The 21078-nt window shown below is 41.1% G+C and overlaps 1 protein-coding gene across 3 annotated transcripts in view; it reads left to right on the top strand.

Moving 5' to 3' along the window:
* The window catches only part of ITPR2 (inositol 1,4,5-trisphosphate receptor type 2), a 525086-nt gene that overhangs the window by 43732 nt on the left and 460276 nt on the right, over positions 1 to 21078 (top strand). For all 3 annotated transcript variants that reach the window (XM_066264976.1, XM_066264974.1, XM_066264967.1), the window contains exon 2: positions 8676 to 8746. In XM_066264976.1, coding sequence (XP_066121073.1) covers positions 8676 to 8746 — 71 coding nt within the window. The remainder of the gene's footprint in view (positions 1 to 8675; positions 8747 to 21078) is intronic.

The following is a 21078-nucleotide window of genomic DNA, read 5'->3' as shown; positions in this document are numbered from 1 at the left end:
ATGGCCTTGTAGTATAACTTGATACCAGGAAATGTATTACCTCCCACTTTATTCTTCATTTTCAAGATTGCTGAGGCTATTTATTTTCTTTTTTGGTTCCATATAAATTTTTGGAATATTTGTTCTATAGCTTTAAAGTATGCTGTTGGTATTTTAATAGGAATTGCATTGAATTTATAGATTGCTTTGGGTAATATAGACATTTTAATGATGTTTATTCTTCATATCCATGAGCACGGTATATGCTTCCACGTGTTTGTATATTTCTTGATTTCTTTTATCAATGTTTTATAATTTTCCAAGTACAAGACTTTTACCTCCTTGGTTAAATTTACTCCTAGGTACTTTATTTTTTGTTGTTGTAATAGTGAAGGGGATTGTTTCCTTAATTTCATTTTCAGACAGTTTATTGTTGTATAAAAATGTCACTGATTGCCTGACTAGGTGGTGGTGCAGTGCATAGAGCATCAGAATGGGATGTGGAGGACCCAGGTTCGAGACCTCGAAGTTGCCAGCTTGAGCGTGGGTTCATATGGGTTGAGAAAGGCTCATCAACTTGAGCCCAAGGTCGCTGGCTTGAGCAAGGGGTCAGTTGCTGTGCTGTAGCTTCCCCCCTTCCCCGTGAAGGCACATTTGAGAAATCAATCAATGAGTAACTAAGGAACCGCAATGAAGAATTGATGTTTCTAATCTCTCACCCTTCCTGTCTGTCCCTATCTGACCCTCTCTCTAATTCTCTCTGTCTCTGCCACCAAAAAAAAAAAAAAGCCACTGATTTCTGAATATTGATTTTATATCCTGCCACCTTGCCGAATTCATTTATCAGATCTACTAGTTTTTGGACTGAGACTAGGGTACATGATTCTATGTACAGTATCATGTCATCAGCAAATAATGATAGTTTTACTTCTTCTTTTCCAATTTGGATGCCATTTATTTCTTCTTCTTTTCTGATTGCTGTGGCTAGGACTTCCAGCACTATGTTGAATAAGAGTGGTGAAAAGGGGCACCCCTGCCTTGTTCCTGATCTTAAGGGGATTGCTTTTAATTTTTGCCTATTGAGTATCATGTTGGCTGTGGGTTTGTCATAAATGGCCTTTATCATGTTGAGGTATGTTCCCTGTATTCCCACTTTCCTGAGAGTTTTGATCATGAATGGGTGCTGGATTTTATCAAATGCTTTTTCTGTAGCTGTTGACATTATCATATGATTTTATCCTTTCTTTTGTTTATGTGATGAATCTCATTTATTGTTTTGTGAATATTGTACCATCATTGCCTCCCCAGAATAAATCCCACTTGATCATGGTATATGATTTTTTTCATGTATTCCTGGACTCGTTTTTGCTAATATTTTGTTGAGTATTTTAGCATCTAAGTTAATCATGGATATTGGCCTGTAGTTTTCTTTCTTTGTAGTGTCTTTACCTGGTTTTGTTTTTTTTTTGTATTTTTCTGAAGCTGGAAAAGGGGAGAGACAGTCAGATAGACGCCCGCATGCGCCCGACCGGGATCCACCGGCACACCCACCAGGGGCGACGCTCTGCCCCTCTGGGGCGTCACTCTGTCGTAACCAGAGCCACTCTAGCGCCTGGGGCAGAGGCCAAGGAGCCATCCCCAGCGCCCGGGCCATCTTTGCTCCAATGGAGCCTCGCTGCGGGAGGGGAAGAGAGAGACAGAGAGGAAGGAGAGGAGGAGGGGTGGAGAAGCAGATGGGTGCTTCTCCTGTGTGCCTTGGCCGGGAATCGAACCCGGGACTTCTGCATGCCAGGCCGATGCTGTACCACTGAGCCAACCGGCCAGGGCCCTTTACCTGGTTTTAGAATGAAGATTATGCTTGCCTCATAAAAGGAGCTTGGAAGTCTTCCCTCCTCTTGAATTTCTTGAAATAGCTTGAGAAGGATAGATGTTAGTTCTTCTTTGAGTATTTAGTAAAATTTGCCTGTGAAGCCATCTGGCCCAGGGCTTTTGTTTGTTGGGAGTTTTTTGATAACTGTTTCGATCTCAATTGTTTAATTGATTTGTTTAGGTTTTCTGATTCTTCCAGATTGTGTTTTGGAAGATTATGTGTTGCTAGGAATTTATCCATTTTGTCTAGATTGTCCATTTTTTTTGGCATACAGATATTCATAGTATTTTCTTACAGTCCTTTGTATTTCTGTGGTGTCAGTTGTTACTTCTCCACTCTCATTTCTAATTTTATTTATTTGAGTCCTCTCTCTTTTTCTCTTGATGAGTCTGGTTAAAGGTTTATCAATGTTGTTTACCTTTTCAAAAAATCAGCTCTTGGTTTTATTGATCTTTTGTATTGTTTTTTTAGCCTCTATGTCATTTATTTCTGCTCTGATCTTTATTATTTCCTTCTACCTCCTCTGGGCTTTATTTCTTAGTCTTTTTCTAGTTCTTTTAGATGCAGAGTTAAATTGTTTATTTGAGCTTTTTCTTGCTTCTTAAAAGGTATGCCTGTAATGCTATGAACTTCCCTCTCAGGACTGCTTTGCTGTGTCCCATAAATTTTAAGTTGTTGTATGTTCATTTTATTTGTTTCAAGGAAATTTTTGATTTCTTCCTTGATCTCGTTGTTAACCCATTCGTTATTTTATAAATGCCACTTAGCCTCCAAGTGTTTGAATGTTTTTCAGTTTTTCTATTGTAGTTGATTTCGTTTCATGCCATTGTGATCAGAGAAGATGCTTGATATGATTTCAATCTTAAATTTATTGAGACTCATTTTGTTTCCTACCATGTGGTCTATCCTAGAGAATGTACCACAAGCACTTGAAAAGAATGTATATTTTGCTGCTTGGTGTGAAAGGTTCTGAAGATATCTGTTAAATCCAGTTGAACTAGTGTGCCATTTACGGCCACTGTTTATTTGTTAATTTTCTGTCTGGAGAATATATCCATTGATGTTAGTGGAATATTAACATCTTTTACTGTTATAGTATTACTGTTGATCTCACCCTTTATTTGCATCAAAGTCTGCTTTATATATTTAGGTGCACCTATATTAGGTGCATAGATATTTATTATTCACTGGATATATCCTCCTGTTGGATTGCTCCCTTTGTCATTATGTAGTGATCTTCTTTATCCCTTACTATAGCTTTTGTTTTAAAGTCTATTTTGTCAGATATAAGTATTGCTACCCCAGCATTTTTCTAATTTTCATTTGTGTGAAATACATTTTCTATCCTTTCACGTTAGTCTAGATCAGGGGTCTCAAACTCGTGGCCTGCGGGCTGCATGCGGCCTGCCGAACAATTTTGTGCGGCCCGCAGACTAATCCACGAAGTTCAAAATATTTTGGATAAAATTAAGTAAGCCTAGGGGCCTACTTGTATTTTTCATTTCTCTAGCATCCTAGCTAGATATTAGCTTAGTTAACAGCAGTTGTGATGCGAACTACAGTTTCTGGTCATTTTGTGACACTGAGTAAACTGCATGTACGATTGTGCTTGTTGTACTGATTTTTTTTTTTTTTTAACTGCAGTGAGAAAAGTGTTGCGTAACAGTTGCCTTTTGTAGACCTAGTGCGGCCCGCCGAATGGCTGTGATCTTGCTCTGTGGCCCACATGCTGAGTTGAGTTTGAGACCCCTGGTCTAGATGTATCTTTTGTTCTGAGGTGGGTCTCTTGTAGATCACATATGTATGGGTCCTGTTTTCTTATCCATGTAGCTACCTTATGTCTTTTGAGTGGAGCATTTAATCTGTTTACATTTAAGGTTATTATCGATATATAGTTCTTTATTGCCATTTAATTCTTTAAATCTATATTCCTTTTTTTCTCGATTGTTTCCCCCTTTGACCTGTTTACAGCAGGCCCCTTAACATTTCTTTTTTTTTTTTTTTTCCATTTTTCTGAAGCTGGAAACAGGGAGAGACAGTCAGACAGACTCCCGCCTGTGCCCGACCGGGATCCACCCGGCACGCCCACCAGGGGCGACGCTCTGCCCACCAGGGGGCGATGCTCTGCCCATCCTGGGCGTCGCCATATTGCGACCAGAGCCACTCTAGCGCCTGAGGCAGAGGCCACAGAGCCATCCCCAGCGCCCGGGCCATCTTTGCTCCAATGGAGCCTTGGCTGCGGGAGGGGAAGAGAGAGACAGAGAGGAAAGCGCGCGGCGGAGGGGTGGAGAAGCAAATGGGCGCTTCTCCTGTGTGCCTTGGCCGGGAATCGAACCCGGGTCCTCCGCACGCTAGGCCGACGCTCTACCGCTGAGCCAACTGGCCAGGGCAACATTTCTTATAGCATTGGTTTGGGTTAATGAATTCCTTGAATTTTTTTTATTTTTTTGGTCTGGGAAGCTTTTTATTTCTCCTTCAATTTTAAACAATAGCTTTGTGATAATGAAGTCTTAGTTTCAAGTTCTTGTTTTGCATCACTTTGAATATTTCTTGCCAATCCTGTCTGACGTCAAGTGTTTCTGTTGTGTCATTGGATGTCATCCTTATGGGGACTCCTCTGTAGATAATCAACTGCTTTTCTCTTGCAGCTTTTAGTATTCTTTCTTTGTCTCTTAACTTCAACACTTTAATTATGATGTGTCTTGTTGTAGGCCTCGTTGGGTTTCTCTTTAATGGAACGCTTTGTGCTTCTTGAACTTCTGTGACTTTTTCTTTCAATTTAGGAAAATTTTCAGGTATTATTTCTTCAAACAGGTTTTCTATCCTTAGTTCTTTCTTTCTTTCTTTGTTTTTTTTTTTTTTTTGTATTTTTCTAAAGCTGGAAACAGGGAGGCAGTCAGACAGACTCCCGCATGCGCCCGACCGGGATCCACCCAGGACGCCCACCAGGGGGTGATGCTCTGCCCATCCGGGGCATTGCTCTGTCGTGACCAGAGCCACTCTAGCACCTGGGGCAGAGGCCAAGGAGCCATCCCCAGCACCCGGGCCATCTTTTGCTCCAATGGAGCCTCGGCTGCGGGAGGGGAAGAGAGAGACAGAGAGGAAGGAGAGGGGGAGGGGTGGAGAAGCAGATGGGCACTTCTCCTGTGTGCCCTGGCTGGGAATCGAACCCGGGACTCCCGCAAGCCAGGCCGACGCTGTACCACTGGGCCAACCGGCCAGGGCACCCTAGTTCTTTCTCTTCTCCTTTAGGAACCCCTATGATGCAAATGTTGTTTCTCTTCATGTTGTCACAGAGCTCTCTTAGAGTTTTCTCAGAGTTTTTGAGCCTCTTTTGTTTTTGTTACTCTGCTTCCATGCTTCTGTTTATCTTGTCCTCTAAATCAGTGGTCCCCAATCCCCGGGCCGTGGACTGGTACTGGTCCATGGGCCATTTGGTACCAGTCTGCAGAGAAAGAATAAGTAACTTACATTATTTCTGTTTTATTTATATTTAAGTCTGAATGATGTTTTATTTTTTTAAAAAATGACCAGATTCCCTCTGTTACATTTGTCTAAGACTCACTCTTGACACTTGTCTTGGTCACATGATACATTTATCCGTCCCACCCTAAAGGCCGGTCCATGAAAATATTTTCTGACATTAAACCGGGCCGTGGTCCAAAAAAGGTTGCGACCCCTGCTCTAAATCACTGATTCAATCCTCAGCTTTATCCAGCCTGCTATTAATTCCTTCTAGTATAGTCTTCATTTGTGATATTATATTTGTCATTTCTTACTGGTTCAGTGTCCTTTTTGATGCTTGCTGTCTCTTTATTTAGGTGCTCATTATGTCCATTTATTGTTGCTCTAAGATCCTAGAACATTCTAAAAATCATTGTTTTAAACTCCATCTGATATTTTGGTTACTTCCATCTCATTCAGTTCTTTTTCTGGGGCTTTCTTGTTGATTCATTTGGGTTGCATTTCTCTGTCTGTTCATTTTGTCTGTGTATTAGGTAGTGCTGTCTGACTTTGAAATTTTTTGTGGTCTTTATGAAGATGATGGGCTCGGTGGTGCTATAGGCCACTGGTTTTCCTTGTTTTAGGAACACTTCTTCAGGGTACTATTTTCCATCTTGTTCTATGTGAGTATTAGATGCAGTTGGTCCTTTCATGGGTATGGGTATCCCTTCAGGTTGCCTGGCTCTAAAGGTCAACCTTGGTTATGTGTATTACACACTGTGCAATTTCTGTTGGGCATATTTATTCTCCACAGTGCCTGGTGCCTGCTAGACTCTACCTTTGGGTGTGCTGCTTGTGTAGGTAGTTGAGTCTAGGGTTCATGCTGTCTGCCACCCACTACCAGTAATGTTGGCTTTAGTTCTTTTTAGGTTGGTGTCAGCTGTTGTTTGTAACCCACTGTGGGCTACCAGTCTGTAGGTACTGCACTTTTCACTGTTTGTGTCTGCATTTTCTATGCCTGGGTACTGTGGGAGGGGCCAACCTTTATATAAGGGTCAGCTTCCTCCTGCTTTGAGATGACCATAAAAGCCCCAAGCTCTGTAAGATTTGTCTCCACTTTTCAGCAGTGTTACTTTTTATGTAATTTTAATGTTCTCTAAATAAGATTGTTATTATTATTATTATTATTATTATTAATGTTTTGAATTCTTAACATGTCTTAACTAATTAGAAAAGCTGACCTTTCCCTTCATAGCATTTTTTAGTTAAATATTACACTGTGACATTCTCATGACTCTGAACCTTCTGCACTTAGTGTTACAGACTGAAGTTGGATATGGCAGAGGTTTGGTTTGCTTTCTCTGTACCCAATGTGACTTCCTGTTTCTAAGAAAACAGTTTTAAAGACTCTTAAAAGAAATTTCTTGCATACTTGGCAGCTCTTGTAAAACCACATTTAGTAAAAACCAGTGTGAATGAAGTATATAAAAATCAAAGAAAGAACCGTATTGCTTGACCATATTAGCATTTTGTTTTGTGGAAATTGGATCCCATAGAAAAATCTGCTGATTTAGAAAGTGTTTGCTTCTTCTTGTAACCAGATAAACCAGGAACCAAAGTTTGGTTAATCATCCTAGCTCAAGGGGACATTCGATCACAAATTGGGTTTTTCTCTGTGTTGGAGTTGATTCGTACTGGGGAGTCTGGTTCATATGTTTTATTAAAAAACAGTTGTGGCCTGACCTGTGGTGGCGCAGTGGATAAAATGTCGACCTGGAAATGCTGAGGTCGCCGGTTCAAAACCCTGGGCTTGCCTGGTCAAGGCACATATGGGAGTTGATGCTTCCAGCTCCTCCCCTCCCTTCTCTCTCTCTGTCTCTCCTCTCTCTCTGTCTCTCCCTCTCCTCTCTAAAATGAATAAATAAAAAAAAAATAAAAAACAGTTGTGGCTCTGGCTGGATGACTTAGTAAATTGAGTGTTGTCTCAGTGTGCCAAAATCAGAGGTTTGATCTCTGGTCAGGGCACATGCAATATGCAACCAGTGAATGCACAACTAAATGAAACAACTAATTGGGGCAATAAGTTAATGTTTCTCTCTCTCTTGCTCTCTCTCAAGTAAATGGAAAAAAAAAAACCCCAAACATTTGCAACTTGGGCATCTTCCTTCAAATGAATTCACAAACTTAGAACTATTCACATGGATTCTTTCAATATCCTGGGGGAAAACCCGCCAGTTATTCCCACCGCTTGATCGGTGGAGAAAATGAAGGTTAGTTTTGGGTAGTTAGCTGTTCCTCTTTGAACAGGAGTACATGTCTCTTGTCTCTCAGGGCAGAGATTCAGCATCTCTCTCTCTCTCTCGGAATTGTCCTAGAAATCGGCTTTCTGTACCTATTTTTTTAATTAAAAAAATTTATTCCTTTTAGGAAGGGGGGGGAGAGAGAGAGAGAGAGAGAGAAAGAAAGGGGAGGCGCAGGAACCATTGACTCCCATATGTACCATGACCAGGCAAGCCCAGGGTTTGAACCGGCGACCTCAGTGTTCCAGATCGACACTTTGTCCCCTGCACCACCACAGGTCAGGCTCTAACTATTTTAATAGGGATGAAACATGTTTTTGTAAATACAAAGGCAGTTTATTCATTTGGTTAATATTTATTGAGTACCTACTGTGTGTCAGGCTGCTGTTCTAGAAGCAGACAGTATGGTGAGGGACAAGGCAGGCAAGAGCCTTGATTTTATTTATCTATTAAACAGTTATATAAGGGCTTACCATATGCCAGAAACTGTAGTTGGTACTTTATGGATATTAAGTCATTTAACCCTCCTAACAGTGCTGTGGGGTTGGTACTCTTATCCTCACGTTACATGTACAGGAGAGGTCCAGAGTCACCTAGCTAGGAAGTGACTGAGCCAGGGTCTGAACTCAGGATGAGTGCTCATAACCACCCCACTGTGGTCACTCTGTAAGCCTGACCTCATAAGCTTATACATTTCATGTGAAAAACAAAACAAAACACGCACACAAGGAAAATAAAACTAAGATAATCTGACGAAGGTTGTAAATGTTTTGCAGGCTAGTTCATTTTCTAAATAGAATTTTACATCGCTCTACACTGTTACGTGGTTTGTTTATGTCATGATTTACCTAACAAGTTTCCTACCACTTAGTAATGTTTCTTAATTTTGAATTTCATAAACCCTGCTTTAATTAATCTCTTTATAACCAAATCTATTTATAAATCCATGGTTATTAAAAAGTTTTTTAGTGAAGAATAGTATTAAAACTCTTTGTAAATATTTATCCTATATCCACAATATCTAATGTCTGTGCTTTTAAAATATGATGATGTTACAATGTCGTCGTGTTTTTCCTTTCCAGGTTGGTGGATGATCGGTGTGTGGTGCACCCGGAGGCCGGGGACCTTGCCAACCCTCCCAAGAAATTCAGAGGTAAGAAATAAATATGTATTTTTTATTATGTGTCCTAAGGGGGCAGGGTTATTTTTACAACCTAAAATAATAAGTAATGTTAAAACTTTATTCAGTGTGAAACTCTCAAATATAAATATGTTCACTGAAAATTATTTTAAAAAATTGCCATTGTTTTTCTTTTCTACATTGACAGATTTGTAATGAAAGATTAGTTCTCTGTCTTTCTCTCTTTCTCTCTCTCTCCTCCCTCCCTCCCTCCTTCCTCCCTCCCTCCCTTCTGAGAGGCCACTTTCCAACCAGTAAATACAGCTGAATAATATATATATTTCTTTGAGTTATACTATAAATGTTAGTGTTTCATGAGCAGCTCTTTCATTTATCTTTGTAAAATTTCCAGGAGAGTGACAGTGATGTGTTAGCTTAGCTTTCAAAATGTCACTTTGGACGGTGTGTAATGATTAACAATTAACTTAGAACTCTTTTCTAAGTATAATTTTAAAAATAGCTAGATAATATCAACTAAGAAATTGGTCATAGTAGGAGACTGATTATTATTCGACTGTTATGAAAGAAAGAGTAATAGAATCTGTAAAGAATCATACACAACTAAAACCAGTAAATAAAAGCTTGCTCAAATCAATTTCACAGTTTGTGTATGTTTATAACAATAAAGATAATTTAAAAGCAATGTTCATTTTGGACACACTGTATTTTTTTTTTTTTTTCACTTTTCTGAAGCTGGAAACAGGGAGAGACAGTCAGACAGACTCCCGCATGCGCCCGACCGGGATCCACCCGGCACGCCCACCAGGGGCGACGCTCTGCCCACCAGGGGCGATGCTCTGCCCATCCTGGGTGTCGCCATGTTGCGACCAGAGCCACTCTAGCGCCTGAGGCAGAGGCCACAGAGCCATCCCCAGCGCCCGGGCCATCTTTGCTCCAATGGAGCCTTGGCTGCGGGAGGGGAAGAGAGAGACAGAGAGGAAAGCGCGGCGGAGGGGTGGAGAAGCAAATGGGCGCTTCTCCTGTGTGCCCTGGCCGGGAATCGAACCCGGGTCCTCCGCATGCTAGGCCGACGCTCTACCGCTGAGCCAACCGGCCAGGGCTGGACACACTGTATTAAGCACCCTTCTTACATGGGTGAAAATCTGGAGAGAGAGAGTCAAAGGGAGTTAGTTCCCAGAGTCCCAGAGCCAAGTCCAAATGTGCTACTTACTGCTCTGGGGAAGGGAGATGTTTAACATTTGGAAAATATTTCCCTTGTTTCACTCTCTGGGATAAGCACTTTGCACACAATTCTCATTATAAGAACATTATATTTCATTCTCCCTAACTCAGAACCTTACAGAGAGAGTGACAAGCACAGCAAATGTACTTCAAGTTAAATCGGTCATTTTGAATAACAGATCCAAGTTTCTCCCCCGGTGGAAAAATGAACATAAGACAGGCTGTGGGAGATGCGCTGCCCACTAGAAGCACCGATAAAACTGCTTCGTAGGGGTACTCCCCTCAGCTGGGCGAGGGCGGTCTTCTTGCCATCAAGAGTCTTCACTGAGATGATACGAAAACTCAAGTTTGTGTGCCTGGTACACAGCGAAAGCCCAAAACTCAAAGTGTCAGTGATTGGAGTAAGAAAAGGCTTATTGATCGAGAAGGCACTGAGAAGATGGGAGACCTAGTGGTGCCTCGAATCCATGTTGCAGACTAGGTGCAGGGTTTTTAAGGGGTTAGGGAAACAGGTGTGCGGAGTGCCGGTGGGGCACGCTTTCACTGGGGGACCTTGGGACTTGGCCATTGATGGTAAAGGGACACAGGAACTTTCTGAAGAGTGGACTCGAAGCTTCTGAAAGGGTTCTGGTGTTCAGTCAAGTTCCGGTATGTCCTGGTCCTTTGGTGGTGGTGGTGGTGGTGGTGGAACTTTGGTGTTTGGTGTAGCTGAAGGTCAATGTTGTCTCCTCTGCACATGCTCAGGTGCATGATATGCAGTTTTGGTCTGTTGTCTCTAAAGGGCAACTTAGTATCACATTAAACAGGATAGGACCATTTTGTGCTGGTTCTGCAGTTACAAGGATGGACTCACAATAAAACTACCGTGAGGGTGAGTCAGCATTTGTGACAAAAAGTAATGCTCTAGAACAACCTGCCAGAGACTGTGCTGTAAGTGCTTGGAAATGGTGTCAAAGATAGAAGAGGGTAAAGAAGCCCTAGTGGAAGCACAGACACTATGAAAAGAAGAACAAATAGGTTCTAAAAGGTTTGATCTGGCATGTCATACAGAGACAAGGAGAGAATTGATGCTCTGGCAAAGGGGTCTGAGGAACTCATTCAGGATACAGTGGAGACACACACACAAAAAGGAAAGCATGAATGAACTTGGAGGAGAGTCTGAGAAGGTTTGGCAATATCCAGTGAAGTTCTAGGAGCAGAAGCTAGAGTAAGTGGGAAGGAAGCACTACGTGAAGGGATAGAGGTGAGAATGTCCCTAAAGCCTATGCCTTCGGTGGACAAGGTGCGCTGAGCTCAGAGTGGCCACGGTCAACAAAACCAAAGCCACAGATGCTCCTTTGTGAATGGGAGCTCCTTAAAGATAAAAAAGTTTTAAAAGCAAACTGGGACAACAAACCTGTATTTGTAAAAGGGAAAAAGCAGGGGGTTCAGGTTTTACTGTACCGCCCGCTGGCTGTGTCATCTTAACTAGGTCACCTAAGCACTTTGAACCTCAGAGGACATCTGTCATTGGCTGGTGGGGGTGGGGGAGATGATAACAAGAGCAATGCTAAACACATAAGGCTTTGTGAGGCTCAAACTCTTTCCAGAGAATAAATGTGAAAATGTTTTAAGTCATTATACAAATGACAGTGAAGTCAGAATAGATAGGCGTGGTGTATTTCCTCTGAATATATTTGACTCTGCTCTTAACATGTAACTTCTTCAAGGTCAGGATTTTATTTCTTTTTTCTTTTTGTGTTTTCCAGGCAGAGAGCTTTGCCCATAGTAAACATCCAGAAAAATAGCCATCAGATGCTTTTAGATGAGAGGCCCACACTTTGCCTGGGACCACGGGGTAGACTCGGCTCCCAGGGGCGGACCCTACGTCACTGCCGGGAGCTTGACTCGCCTTATCTTTCTGTCAGGGGATATTGGTTTTCCAGAGATCAGCTTTCAGGGTTTGTGGCTGCCTTTTCTGTTTACTTCTTTCTGAGTGAAGAGAATAGTTTTAAAGTGCAAAGATTATTTTATTGTGTCCGAGGGAATCCTTGGGTAACTGCTGTGTCCCCAGTAGGTAATTATGTAGATACACAGATACTTGTCTGTATTCAGTGAGCACTGGTTCAAAGCATGAGTCACTGAAAGGGGCTCCATCCTGCTCCTGGGAGGCTGGCTTTTCCTGTCATCTGTCATTGCCCCTGCTAGTTTGCTCTCATTTTGTATCTCTAGCTTGTGACTAAACTGTTTCTCTCACTCCATTCATCGTGGGAGGAGGATCATTTCCTACTGGAGATTCAGGGTTTCATTTTCTTTTAAAGCTCTGACTCTTCCCTGTGATTCTTGGGACCCGTCTAGATGGAGCCTCGAGGAGAATCCCTGGAGATGCGCTTGCCTGCGCCGGGTCTCTGGGTCTTCAGACTGCTCAGGGGCCGTAAGCTGACCTCGGAGTCCCAAAGGCCTTGTCCTCTCACTTGGTTCACAGCTCTTGCATTGCACCATTTTCTGCCCAGGCGTATTTCCCCTGTTCCCTTAGACTTTGAAAACCATTGCTTTTTCATCGGCTTGCCTTCCAGAATCACCACCCTTGTGTTTCCAGACTCCTCTGCCAAGTTTCCAGGGCACCCCCCCTTATTGTTACTTTTTTGATAACATGAAGAAACAATAGCCTATCAGCAGTTCACGACACCTCAGTTCCCCTTGCCTGTGCCAGACAGATGGTATTCTCCAGTTGCCTTGAAAAGGTTTTTGTTTTTCAGACTCACTCTGATTTTTGTCAAGTGAATCCTAGCATTTTAGAGTTTTTAGGTGATTAAAAGTAGAATTGGCCCTGGCCGGTTGGCTCAGCGGTAGAGCGTCGGACTGACGTGCGGGGGACCCGGGTTAGATTCCCAGCCAGGGCACACAGGAGAAGCGCCCATTTGCTTCTCCACCCCTCCCCCTCCTCCTTCCTCTCTGTCTCTCTCCCCCTCCTGCAGCCGAGGCTCCATTGGAGCAAAGATGGCCCAGGCGCTGGGGGTGGCTCCTTGGCCTCTGCCCCAGGCGCTAGAGTGGCTCTAGTCGCGGCAGAGCGACGCCCCGGAGGGGCAGAGCATCGCCCCCTGGTGGGCAGAGCATCGGCCCTGGTGGGCGTGCTGGGTGGATCCCAGTTGGGCGCATGCGGGAGTCTGTCTGACTGTCTCTCCCCGTTTCCAGCTTCAGAAAAATACAAAAAAAAAAAAAAAAAAAAAAAAAAAGTAGAATATAACTCCCCCAGTATTTTGAATGAGGTGAAATTCCAAAAAGGCTAAAATGGTTCTCCCAATACACACTGTTATACCATGAAGTGTTCTTTTTTTTTTTTTTTTTTTTTTTTTTTTTTTTTTTTATTAAATTTAATGCAGTGACATTGATAAATCAGGGTACATTTGTTGAGAGAAAATATCTCTAGATTATTTTGACATTTGATTGTGCTGTATACCCCTCCCGCAAAGTTAGATTGTCTTCTGTCACCTTCTATCTGGTTTTCTTTATGCCCCTCCCCTCCCCTAACCCCTCTCTCCTTCTTCACCCCATCCCCCCTCCCCCAACCCCCCGCCCCTGTTGCCATCACATTCTTGTTCATGTCTCTGAGTCTCATTTTTATGTCCCTTCTATGTATGGATTCATCTCAGTTTTTTTTTTTCTGATTTACTTATTTCACTCCGTATAATGTTATCAAGGTCCATCCATGTTATTGTAAATGATCCGATGTCATCATTTCTTATGGCTGAGTAGTATTCCATAGTATATATGTACCAAAGTTTTTTAATCCACTCGTCCTCTGTCGGACACTTGGGCTGTTTCCAGATCTTCGCTATTGTGAACAATGCTGCCACAAACATGCGGGTGCATTTCTCCTTTTCGAGCCCTTCTATGGTGTCCTTGGGGTATATTCCTAAAAGTGGGATAGCTGGGTCAAAAGGCAGTTCGATTTTCAGTTTTTTGAGGAATCTCCATACTGTTTTCCATAGTGGCTGCACCAGTCTGCATTCCCACCAGCAGTGCAGGAGGGTTCCCTTTTCTCCACATCCTCGCCAGCACTTATTCTGTGTTGTTTTGTTGATAAGCGCCATTCTGACTGGTGTAAGGTGATATCTCATTGTGGTTTTAATTTGCATTTCTCTAATGATTAGTGATGTTGAGCATTTTTTCATATGCCTATTGGCCATCTGTATGTCCTCTTTGGAGAAGTGTCTATTCATCTCTTTTGCCCATTTTTGGATTGGGTTGTTTGTCTTCCTGGTGTTGAGTTTTGCAAGTTCTTTATAAATTTTGGTTATTAACCCCTTATCAGACGTATTGTCAAATATGTTCTCCCATTGTGTAGTTTGTCTTTTTATTCTGTTCTTGTTGTCTTTAGCTGTGCAAAAGCTTTTTAGTTTGATATAATCCCATTTGTTTATCCTGTCTTTTATTTCACTTCCCCGTGGAGATAAATCAGCAAATATATTGCTCCGAGAGATATCGGAGAGCTTACTGCCTATGTTTTCTTCTAAGATGCTTATGGTTTCACGGCCTACATTCAAGTCTTTTATCCATTTTGAGTTTATTTTTGTGAGTGGTGTAAGCTGGTGATCTAGTTTCATTTTTTTGCAGGTAGCTGTCCAATTTTCCCAACACCATTTGTTAAAGAGGCTGTCTTTACTCCATTGTATTTCCTTACCTCCTTTGTCAAATATCAGTTGTCCATAAAACTGTGGGTTTATTTCTGGGTTCTCTGTTCTGTTCCATTGATCTATATGCCTGTTCTTATGCCAGTACCAGGCTGTTTTGAGCACAATGGCCTTGTAGTATAACTTGATATCAGGAAGTGTGATACCTCCCACTTTATTCTTCTTTTTTAAGATTGCTGAGGCTATTCGTGTCCTTTTTTGGTTCCATATAAATTTTTGGAATATGTGTTCTATATCTTTGAAGTATGTCATTGGTATTTTAATTGGTATTGCATTGAATTTATAAATTGCTTTGGGTAATATAGACATTTTAATGATGTTTATTCTTCCTAACCATGAGCACGGTATATGCTTCCACTTGTTTGTATCTTCCTTGATTTCTTTTATCAATGTTTTGTAATTTTCCGAGTACAAGTCTTTAGTCTCCTTGGTTAAGTTTACTCCTAGGTACTTTATTTTTTTGGTTGTAATTGTGAAGGGGATTGTTTCCTTAATTTCTCTTTCTGACTGTTCATTGTTGGTGTATAAAAATGCTTCTGATTTCTGAGTATTGATTTTATATCCTGCCACTTTGCTGAATTTATTTATCAGGTCCAGTAGTTTTTTGACTGAGACTTTAGGGTTTTCTATATACAATATCATATCATCTGCAAATAATGATAGTTTTACTTCTTCTTTTCCAACTTGAATGCCTTTTATTTCTTCTTCTTGTCTGATTGCTGTGGCTAGGACTTCCAGGACTATGTTAAATAAGAGTGGTGAAAGGGGGCACCCCTGCCTTGTTCCTGATCTTAAGGGTATTGCTTTTAATTTTTGCCCATTGAGTATGATGTTGGCTGTGGGTTTCTCATAGATGGCTTTTATCATGTTGAGGTATGTTCCTTGTATTCCCACTTTGCTGAGAGTTTTGATCATGAATGGGTGCTGGATTTTATCAAATGCTTTTTCTGCATCTATTGAAATTATCATATGGTTTTTCTCCTTCTTTTTGTTTATGTGATGAATCACATTGATTGATTTACGAATATTGTACCAGCCTTGCCTCCCCAGAATAAATCCCACTTGATCATGGTGTATGATTTTTTCCATATATTGTTGGATCCGGTTTGCTAATATTTTGTTGAGGATTTTAGCATCTATATTCATCAGAGATATTGGCCTATAATTTTCTTTCTTTGTGTTGTCTTTGCCTGGTTTTGGAATCAGAATTATGCTCGCCTCATAAAAGGAGTTTGGAAGTCTTCCTTCCTCTTGAATTTTTTGAAATAGTTTGAGAAGGATAGGAGTTAGTTCTTCTTTGAATATTTGGTAGAATTCCGTTGTGAAGCCATCGGGCCCCGGACTTTTCTTTGTTGGGAGTTTTTTGATAACTGTTTCGATCTCCTTTGGTGTAATCGGTCTGTTTAAGTTTTCTGATTCTTCCAGATTGATTTTTGGAAGATTGTATGTTTCAAGGAATTTGTCCATTTCATCTAGGTTGTCTAGTTTTTTGGCATACAGTTCTTCATAGTATTTTCTTACAATATTTTGTATTTCTGTTGTGTCAGTTGTTATTTCTCCTCTCTCATTTCTAATTTTATTTATTTGAGTCCTCTCTCTCTTTTTCTTGGTGAGTCTACTTAAAGGTTCATCAATCTTGTTTACCTTTTCAAAGAACCAGCTCCTAGTTTCATTGATCCTCTGTATTGTTTCTTTAGCCTCTATGTCATTTATTTCTGCTCTGATCTTTATTATTTCCTTCCTTCTACTACATTTGGGCTTTACTTGCTGTTCTTTTTCTAATTCTTTTAGATGCAGGGTTAAGTTGTTTATTTGAGCTTTTTCTAGCTTCTGAAAGTGTGCCTGTAGTGCTATGAACTTCCCTCTCAGCACTGCTTTCGCTGTGTCCCATAAATTTTGAGTTGTTGTATGCTCATTGTCATTCGTTTCTAGGAATTTCTTTATTTCTTCTTTGATCTCATTCTTAATCCATTCATTATTTAACAACCTGCTATTTAGTTTCCATGTGTTTGAGAATTTTTGAGCTTTTCTGCTGTGATTCATTTCTAGTTTCATGCCGTTGTGATCGGAGAAAGTGCTTGATATGATTTCAGTCTTCTTAAATTTGTTGAGAGCACTTTTGTGCCCTAACATGTGGTCTATCCTAGAGAATGTACCATGAGCACTTGAAAAGAATGTATATTCTGCTGCTTTAGGGTGAAAGGTTCTGAAGATATCTATTAAATCGAGTTGATCTAGTGTTTCCAATAAGTCTGTTGTTTCTTTGTTAATTTTCTTTCTTGAGGATCTATCTAGTGATGTTAGTGGGGTATTGAAATCCCCTACTATTATAGTATTGCTGTTGATCTCACCCTTTAAATCCATCAAAGTCTGTTTTATATATTTGGGTGCTCCTATATTAGGTGCATAGATATTTATAATAGTTATATCTTCCTGTTGGATTACTCCCTTTATCATTATGTAGTGGCCTTCTTTATCTCTTACTATATCCTTTGTTTTAAAGTCCAATTTGTCTGATATAAGTATTGCTACCCCAGCTTTTTTTTCATTTCCATTTGCATGAAACATTTTTTTCCATCCTTTTACCTTCAATCTGTGTGTGTCTTTTGTTCTAAGGTGTGTCTCTTGTAGACAACATATGTACGGGTCCTGTTTTCTTATCCACGCAGCTACCCTATGTCTTTTGATTGGATCATTTAATCCATTTACATTTAAGGTTATTATTGATATGTAGTTGTTTATTGCCATTTTCTTCTTTAAAGGTGTATTCCTTTTTTTTTTTTTTTTCTGTATTCTTTTCCCACTTTATCTGTTTACACCAGGCCCCTTAATATTTCCTGCAGCATTGGTTTGGTTGTAATGAATTCCTTGAGTTGTTTTTTGTCTGGGAAGCTTTTTATTTCTCCTTCAATTTTAAACGATAGCCTTGCTGGATAAAGTAGTCTTGGTTGTAGGTTCTTGTTCTGCATTACTTTGAATATTTCTTGCCATTCCCTTCTGGCCTCAAGTGTTTCTGTTGAGAAGTCAGATGTCATCCTTATGGGGGCTCCTTTGTAGGTGATAACTTTTTTTTCTCTTGCAGCTTTTAATATTTTCTCTTTATCGCTTAGCTTTGGTATTTTAATTATGATGTGTCTTGGTGTAGGTTTCTTTGGGTTTCTCTTTAATGGAGTCCTCTGTGCTTCTTGGATTTGTGAGAGTTTCTCTTGCATTAATTTAGGGAAGTTTTCAGCTATGATATGATTGAACAAAGTCTCTATCCCTTGTTCTTTTTCTTCTTCTTCAGGAACCCCTATGATGCGGATGTTATTTCTCTTCATGTTGTCACAGAGCTCTCTAAGAGTTTCCTCTGACTTTTTGAGTCTTTTTTCTCTTTTCTTCTCTGCTTTCATGCCTTCATTCCAGTTGTCTTCTAACTCGCTGATTCGATCCTCTGCTCTATCTATCCTGTTTTTAATTCCTTCCATTGTGGTCTTTATTTCTGATATTGTATTTGTCGTCTCCAACTGATTCTTTTTTATACTTGCTATTTCTTTATTTAGGTTTTCAAACTCCCCCTCCATTGTTGTTCTAAGATCCCTAAGCATCCTTACAATCATTATTTTGAACTCCGCATCTGGAAGTTTGATTATTTCCATATCACTCAGTTCATCTCTCGAAAGTGTCTCTTGTGGTTTCATTTGGATTGCACTCCTTTGTTTTCTCATCTTCTTCTTTTTTTTTTATTTGTAGAGTTGATTGAGTCTAGGCTTGGTGTTGTCTGCCTCCAGTTTTCAGTTGTGTTATTTTTAGGTCTTCGTGGGTTTGTATCAGCTATTATTTGTAATCCACTTTTGGATTTGGGCAGCTTTGAAGTCTTGAATTGTTTGTTTTCTTAACAGGTGATAGTCTTGTTAACTGATCTCAGCAGGGGGCTTCCTTGAAACTGTATCCAGGAATGCTGTTGGTGTAACCTGAGACGCTGAAGGTCTCTTTCACCAACTAATCTCACTGGGGGCAGGGTTTTTTCTCAGCTTCAGTAGGGGGAGGTGTATCTCAGATCTCCATGGAGACCTGAGTTACTGCCCCTCCTCCCCACTTCCTGTTTTCAGCTGTGTCTTGTTGTGCTGATTGGAGCTGGATAGATGTCCGGAGATCTCTGATCCGGAAGCACTTCAGCTCTGTTTTGTGAAAGGTTCAGTCCCTCCCCCAGCTATGGCCGCCTCCAGCATGAATGAGTCAGCTTTTTTATTTCGTTTCTTGGATACTTAGCCCCTCACAGTCTGTCCCTCTCCCTGTCTTTTCCACTTGGGAGATAAGCTGGTCTTTTCAACCCACCTTGCTCCCTGGTCGCCAGGTAAGTGGCTGTGAGCAGTAGTTTCTGCTCTTTTTCCTCTGTGAAATCCTCTCTGGGTTCTCAGCCTCACCCCCCTCCTTCTGTTCCTGTAAGCAGAGGAGATTCAGGCACTCCTTACCAGGATTATTGTGGCTTCCTCTTTGCTCCTTGGTTTTTGAGAGCTGTTCTTGCAGTTCAGTGTTGGTTTTTCATGCTGATTTTTTCTAAATTGATTTGTATTCCAGTTTGGTGTTGAGAGCTGGGCGTCTGTGCATCCGCCTACTCCGCTGCCATCTTCCCTTCCATGAAGTGTTCTTTTGATGTGCCTCATTGCCTCACATAGGAACAGAGGAAACTGAATTTTAACAAACAGCTTCCCAAGAGTTATTTAAAACTTGGAAGGTAGCGATTTTTTAGTAGAAAACACGCAATCAGAATACTATGAACAGAGAAGCACAGTGGCTTTCTCTTGACTGAGCGTAGAATTCTTTTAGTGATCACATAGTCTATGTTTTTAAAAGATAAACTTTAAATTTTGGAATAAGTTCAGATGTACAGAGGGTTTGTGAAGGATGCACTATAAAGTTTCCCTTTCACCCAGTTTCTTCTGATGTTAGCACGTGACATAATCATGAGCCATAAGAAATTACCATTTGGACATTGCTATAGACCAAATTCTATACTTTCTTTGGATTTTATCAGTTTTTCCATTAATGTTCTTTTCATATTCCTGATCCCATCCTGGATTCCAAGTGACATTAAGTCATTATTGCTTCTTAATTGTCTTTGGTCTGTGACACTTGCTAGGTTGTTTCTTTTTTTTCCCCTTGACCTTGATATTTTTTGAAGAGTGCAGGCAGGTGTTCTGTGGAATGTGTGTTGGTTTGTGTCTGCCTAGGGTTTTCTCATGATCAGACTGGAGTTAGACTCCCATGGAGGTTACCTGTCCTTTTGCAGTGTATCGGGGTATATAATGTCAACACAATTTATCACTGTTCATAAATTGATGTACACGTTAACTCTCCTCTCTCACTCTAAATTATGGCAGTTATTTTTGTTGACTTTATAGTCTTTTGATTTTTCATATCTTTTTTCTTTGTTTCTTGATGCAGTCTGCCTCCATTCTCCAGAGAAGTCTACTATGGTGCAGATTTTCCCCAAACATTTGTGCTTATCGGTACATGTGCATTTTCGTTTAGAAGGAGAAGCTGATATAAGTCAAAGCAAGAAAGCTTTGTGTGTCCTTTCATTACCATTAGTGTACTAGCACAAAAGTAATGGAGAAGCTAGGGTGCCCCTCTCCGTAGGGCTGAGGGGGGAGAGAAGACAGCTCCTTCTGTTGCTTGATTAGCTACTTGCAGGGTCAGGCCATTTGGTTTTGGAATTTCCAGCTCTGACATTCTGTTGTCATTTGACACATGACTGTTTTGTAATCCACCATGCCTACCAAGCATGGTGAGCAAAATGTCATTCTGAACCAATATAGCAGAATGCTTCAGGAATTAGAACGAATTATAGAGAATTTCTCTGCTGTGCAGTGGAACGCTAAAGCAGGTAGTGAAAATCAGGGACTCAGGGGAAGATTGACAGGATCATTTTGTTTTGAACTCAACTCCTGCTCTTCAGGTAATTAAGGGAAGGCATTTTGAAGGATGGGACTCCCACCTTTTGCTTCCGCTCATGGTGGTTACACACCCTAGAGCCGTGATGGCGAACCTTATTATAAAAACCGCCCACTTTTGCAGTGCTGGTCTACCTGGTCCCTCCTGCCCCTACTGTGACATTGGAACTCAGCCCTGCCAGGGCCCTCTGGGCAACAGTCTGTGGAATCTCTTACCCAAGGGCAGAAAGGCTAGGGCGAACTTGCATCCTCTGGACTGTGGGTTGCTCCTGAGGGTCTGTCGTCCCCTTTCCACAACAAACTTCTGGGTGGCTCTGCTTGCAGCTCGTCAGGTTCCCTAGGTTTCGGGGATCTCCCTCGTGCAGAGAAGAAGAGAGGTGGAAGACCTTGAAGTTGCAGGCTTCCAGCATGCTGGAAACTGTCCGCTGAAGTTCTCTAGTAAAATCTAGTACCCATCTGAAATGATACATAGTTATTATAACATTATTGACTATATTCCCTATGCTGTACTTTG

Source organism: Saccopteryx bilineata, chromosome 1 (assembly GCF_036850765.1).
Source record: "Saccopteryx bilineata isolate mSacBil1 chromosome 1, mSacBil1_pri_phased_curated, whole genome shotgun sequence".
Classification (NCBI taxonomy): domain Eukaryota; kingdom Metazoa; phylum Chordata; class Mammalia; order Chiroptera; family Emballonuridae; genus Saccopteryx; species Saccopteryx bilineata.
This window is presented reverse-complemented; position numbering and strand designations above follow the sequence as displayed.